This window comes from Eimeria acervulina, genomic scaffold, assembly GCF_000499425.1.
Source record: "Eimeria acervulina Houghton genomic scaffold, Eah_scaff240, whole genome shotgun sequence".
NCBI classification, from domain to species: domain Eukaryota; phylum Apicomplexa; class Conoidasida; order Eucoccidiorida; family Eimeriidae; genus Eimeria; species Eimeria acervulina.
This window is the reverse complement of record NW_013549986.1, coordinates 1-5,727: the sequence shown is the minus strand read 5'-3', so window position 1 is coordinate 5,727 and position 5,727 is coordinate 1. Positions and strand designations below refer to the sequence as shown.

At 55.8% G+C, this 5,727-nt stretch overlaps 1 protein-coding gene across 1 annotated transcript; it reads left to right on the top strand.

The window, feature by feature from the left end:
* On the top strand, positions 1–5,727 carry EAH_00027710 (Arabinogalactan protein, related; the record flags this gene model as incomplete). The annotated part of the gene is made up of 2 exons (XM_013396373.1): positions 1–3,258; positions 4,524–5,727. Coding segments are annotated over 2 exons (4,462 nt in total), but the record flags the coding sequence as incomplete, so codon positions are not given.

Below are 5,727 nucleotides of genomic sequence, written 5' to 3'. Positions count from 1 at the left end.
ATGTATCGGTTCTGTGCTGCTGCTGCAGCAAATGCTGCGGCAGTTAGTGCTGCTGCAGCTAATGCTACTGCTGCTAATGCTGCACCTCGCGCTGCTGTAGCTAATGCTGCTGCTGCTAATGCTGCAGCAGCAGCAGCAGCAGCAAGACCTGCTGAGCTTGCTCCCTCACATCAGGTAATCCCAGTAGCTGCAGCAGCAGCAGCAGCAGAAACAGGGCCAGCTGCCGCAGCAGCTGCACCTGCATCAGCAGCAGCAAGACATGCAACTCCTGCTGCACGAAGCTGTGCTGCTTCTCCTGAAGCCCTTGAGAAGTCGCACGCAGCAGCAGCAGAAGCAGCAGCAAAAGTAGCAGCAGAAACAGCAGTGGGAACAGCAACAACAGCTCCAGCAGCAGAAGCAGCAGCATCAGAAGCATCAGCATCAACAGCAGCAGCAGCGACTCCTGCTGCTGCTGCACTCCAAGGGGGATTGGTGATTAAAGCCGTGCGTAGCTCAGCAAGAAGGAAGGGCTCTTTGCTGCAGCTGCAGGATTCTGCTGCTGCTGCAGTGTCTGCCATGCAGCAGCAGCTGCTGCTGCCTAGAGAGGCGGGGCAGCTGCTGCAGCTGCTTTCGCGCCACCAGGAGTTGCTGCCGCGCAGCATTTGGAGGGAAGCAGCAGCAGCACTACTGCCGCTGCTGCAGAAGCAGCAGCACCTCGCTACCCCCAAGCAAAAGGGTACAAGCAGCCTCAGCGGCATACAGCAGCAGCAGCAGCAGCAGCAACAGCAACTGCAACCGCAGCCGCAACCGCAACCGGCACATCAACATCAGCAACAATCACAACAGCAGCAGCAGCAACAGCAGCAGCAGCAACAGCAGCAGCAGCAGCAGCAGCAGATGTCTGCATGCGACTTGGCAGTAATATTAAATGCCTTCGCTCGGGCCCGACACCGGCCTGCGCGTTTGCTGCAGGAGGCTCTCCGTCTCCTTTCCCCTCAGGATGCAGCGCAGCAGCAGCAGCAGCAGCAGCAGCAACAGCAGCAGCAGCAAATGATGCACCAGCACCAGCAGCCAACCGAAGAGGAACTCAAAAGACGCAGCCGCCTTGGGCGCGCAGCCTTTGCGCAGACTCATCTGCATGCAGAACAGCAGCAGCAACAGCAGCAGCAGCAGCAAAAGCTGCAGCAACAACAGGAAGTTGCAGTAAATGAAGCCACATCTCAGCAGGCAGCGCGCTCTGCACCTGCTGCTGCTGTTGCTGCTGCTGAAGACACCATCTGGGAGTTCAACGCAAATACACCAGGAGAAGCAGCAGCAGCAGCAGCAGCAGCAGCTTGTGGGGGCGGCGGTGCTGCTGCTGCTGCTGAAGTTCCTAGCGCGGCAGAAGCGACTGCAAGAGCAGGCGAAGCAGCCTCAAGAACAGGCCCAGCAGCAGCAGCAGCAGCAGCAGCAACAGCAGCGACAGCAGCGACAGCAGCAACAACAGCAACAGAAACAATAACAGCAACAGCAAGTGCAACAGCAACAGCAGGAACAGCAGCAGCATCCACTCCACCAAACTCTGAAGCGCTTCCCGAAGAGATGTTGACTGCTGCTGCTGCTGCTGCTGCCCCTGCTGCTGCTGCTGCGGCTCCTCCTGCTGCTGCTGCTGCTCCAGTTGTGTGGGGGGTGAAGGAGGGTGTGTTGCTGCTGCATGCGCTGTCATCGCTGCAGGTGGCGGCCCCGCTGCTGCAGCAGCAGCTGCGGCTGTGGGTGCAGCGGCAGCTGCAGCACTTGAGCCCGCTGCAGGTAGCTGTTGCTGTTAATGCCCTCGCAGCAGCAAAGCAGGCAGACGCCCTGCTGCTGCGTTCAGTTGCTGTTCATATGCTGCAGCCGCTGCAGCAGCATGAGCTCCTGCTGCTAAAGCAACGGCAGCGTTCTAAACAGCAGCAGCAGCGGAAGCAGCAGCAGCAGCAGCAACAACAGGAGCAGGAATTGCTGCAGCAGCAGCATCAGCAGTCGCCGGAGCAGGAGCTGCATTCTCCGGAGCAGCAAGAGCTGCTGCTGCAGCAGCAGCAGCAACAGCAGCAGCAGCAACAGCAGCAGCAGCAACAGCAGCAACAGCAGGTGCTTCTGCGGCTGCATGCATTAGATAAAGGAGGCGTTATAATGTTGCTGCTGGCGCAGCTGCGCATGCGTAGAGCCGATGGCCCCTTGTCTCGTGCCTTGCTGCAGCATCTGCTGTCAGGCAGCAGCAGCAGCAGCAGCAGCAGCAGCAGCACCAGTGGGAAAGAAAGAGAAACGGTGCGTGCTGCAGCAGCAGCCGATGAACACATACTGAGCAGCAGCAGCAACAGCAACAGCAGCAACAGCAACAACAATAGCAGCAACAGCAACAACAACACTAGCAGCAGAAGCAGCAGCAGCAGGTGCAGCAGCAACAGTGTTGTAACGAACGTATTGCAGCAGTTGAGCGGGCGAGAGGTTGCTGTGCTGCTGCTGCACCTGGCGAGACACCCCAAACTGCATGCAGCAGCAACTGTGGAATGTGTTGCTGCAGCAGCTATTTTGCTGCTGCCAAGCCTACGTGACAGAGCGCTGCTGCTTGCTGCTTACGGCCTGGCGCTGCTGCTACCGCAGCTGCAGCAGCAGCAGCAGCAGCAGCAGATGAAGCCTGCAGCAGCAGATGCACGACTGCAGCAGCAGCAGCAGCAAGTTGCTGCTGTTGTTGCTGCTCGCTTTGCTGCTCACACCCCTGGGGGGCCCCAGGCGTTTGAGTTGCTGCGTGTGTTGCAGCTGCTGCTTGGAGGGATGCCGAAGCAGCATTATCCCCGTTGCTGCAGCGAGTTGCTGCTGCAGCTGCAGCCGCTGCTGGTACGGCATGTGCATGCGCTGCCAGACGCTCGGCTTGCTGCTGCTGCTGCTGCTGCTGCTGCTCTCGGGTGTCTCAACAGCGACTTCAAAGACAAAATTATTGCAGAGGCGGCTTATAGGCTGCACCATCTCTCCCCACACCATGCAGCAGTGCTGCATAAGGTTCTGCTGCAGCAGCAGCAGCATGAGCAGCAACAGCAGCAGCAGCAGCAGCAGCAGCAGCAAGGGGACAGCGCTGAGTTGCAAACAGAAGAAGAAGAATGGCCCATGGAGCCTTTCGAGGACGAAGAACTCCAGCAGCAGCAGCAACAGCAGCAACAGCAGCAACAGCAGCAGCAGCAGCAGCAGCAGCAGCACCCTCTTTGTGGAGATGCTTTGATAGACGGCACAGCTGAGGTGCTGCATGCGCTCTTCATCCGCTCCAAAGTAATTTAATTTTTTTGTTTGTTTTAATAATAACTGCCGATGTTATTTATAATTTTTTTTATTTGTTTGGCTTCCCTCCAGCCTCTCTTTTGCTGCCCGCACTCATCCTGCTGCTGCTGCTATAGGTTATGATGCAACTGCTGCTGCAGCTGCTGCTAGAACTGCTGCTGCAGCTTCTGCTGCTGCTGCAGATGCTGCTAGAACTGCTGCTGTAGCTGCTGCTGCTGCTGCAGTGTTCTACTCTGTCTTGCACATATGAACTGAGTTGTAGCTAGCTACAGCTAGACAAAGCAGCTAGGCACACCTAGGTGCAGCTAGCTACAGCTGGGCGCAGCTAGCTACAGCTAGCCAAGGCTTTCTATAGATAGCCCAGCTGGGTACGGGTAGATAGGGGTATAGTTGCAGCTAGCTGCAGCTAGCTGCAGCTAGCGACACCTAGCTACGGGTAGCTACAGGTGGCCACGGCTAGCCTCAACTAGCTCCGAATATGTGCAGCTAGCTACAGCTGGATGCAGGTAGCTACAGCTAGCTGTATGTGTAGAGCGTTGCAGACGCATGCTGCAGAGGTGAGGCTGTGGGGGGCGGGAAGAAACATCTAAAGGAGATAAAAGTAGAAGAGAGAGATAAACAAATAAAGATAATTCATTTAAAATAATGCAGACAGATTTTAGAACTTCAAGTGAAGACAAACTGCTGCTGCTGTTGCTGCTGCTGCTGCTGCTGCTGCTGCTTATTGTAATTGAGTGGTGCTGAGGCAGTGTGTCTACTGCTGTTTTTTGTTTAGGGTTAAAACATCGTCTTAAGAAATTATTTTGTTTGTTTTATCTGTTTTGCATATATATTTTATTGTATTTCTTTGCTTCTCCTTTGCTGCTGCTGCTGCTGCTGCTGCCTATGACTGCAGCACCAGCGCGGGGGGCCCCTCTTCGTTTTGCTGTTAAATTGTTAGCAGGCTTGGAGAGGCTGCAGAATAATATGTTTATAATAAATAATTAATAAATATATTTATTTATTATCTCTAATCTAAACATTTCTTGATTAGCAGATATTTTTCGTTGCAGCAATTAATCTTCTCACCCCTCTCTACCTTACTGCCCCCGTGCAGCAACAGCAGCAGCAGCAGCAACAAAAGCAGCAGCAGTAGCAGCAGCAGCAGAAGCTGCAGCTGCAAGAGAGGGTGCGGCAGCAGCAGCAGAAGCTGCTGCTGCTAGCACTCTGTGAAGGTTGGGTCTGCTGCTACGAGCGAGGGTTGGTGGCATGCGTAGAGCAGCAGCAGCAGTAGCAGCAGCAACAGCAGCAGTAGAAGCAGCAACAGGAACCTCAACGATCTCGGCAGCAGCCGCACCAGCATCAGCAGCAGCAGCCACAGCAGTAGCAGCAGGAGCAGCCACCGACCTCCGCAGCAGCAGGAGCAGCCACTACAAGAGCAGCATCAGCCACAGCAGCAGCCACAGCAGCAGCAGCCACTGCAAGAGCAGCAGCAGCAGCAGCAGCAGCCACAGCAGCAGCAGCAGCAGCTTGTGAATATGGCACTGAATCCTGTGTTAGCTGAGGATGGGTCAGGCGATTTGTTTCCGCTGCCTGCAACAGGCGAAATATTCTTTTTGCGTCGCGACAGCATCGGCTTTTCAATTAAGGGGCCCAGCCTAAAGCTGAAGCTTGAAGGCTCATGCTTCCTTAGCAGCTTACGCCTTGTAGTGCTACGCTCCAGACGGCGGCGTCAGCAACAGCAGCAACAGCAGCAGCAGCAGCAGCAGCAGCAGCAGGTTGCTGCTGCAGGAGAGTTTTTTTCTTGCGAATTGCCGCTGCATCTGCTGCAGCAAGTTGCATTTAAGCAACCAATCATAGGAGCAAATTACTTAGAAGGCCTCGTACACCCGAAGGAGGATTCTGCTTCTTCTTTAAGTGCTACATCTTCTTGGTCTATTACATTTAAAGCAGGCGGCTGCGGCACATTCATTAATCTCTTCTTCCCATTGCTGAAAACAGCAGCAAACTCCCTACAGCCAGACCCCTTGCTGCTGCAGCAGCTACCCCTAGGTGCTAATGCTGCCTTCGTAGACCCCAGCGATCCTTCACTCGTTTATATCACACAGCCACAAACAGCAAACCCGCAGCAGCAGCAGCAGCAGCAGCAACAGCAACAGCAGCAACAGCAGCAACAGCCGTGGCAGCAGCAACAGCAACACACCTGGCCGCAACAGCAGCAGCAACCCCCACAGTTCTACCCCTCTCCATACCCAATGCAGCAACTGCCGCAGCAGCAGCAGCTGCTGCCGCAGCAGCAGCCTCATATGCCTCCTCCTCCTTACCCGCAGCAGCAGTGGCCCCAGCAGCAGCCGCACTGGCAGCAGCCGCAACCCTGGCAGCCGCAGCAGCAACCTCCACCATTTCCGCAAGCACAGCCGCAGCAGCAGCAGCAGCAGCCGCAGCAACCGCAGCAGCAGCAGCAGCAGCCGCAGCAGCCGC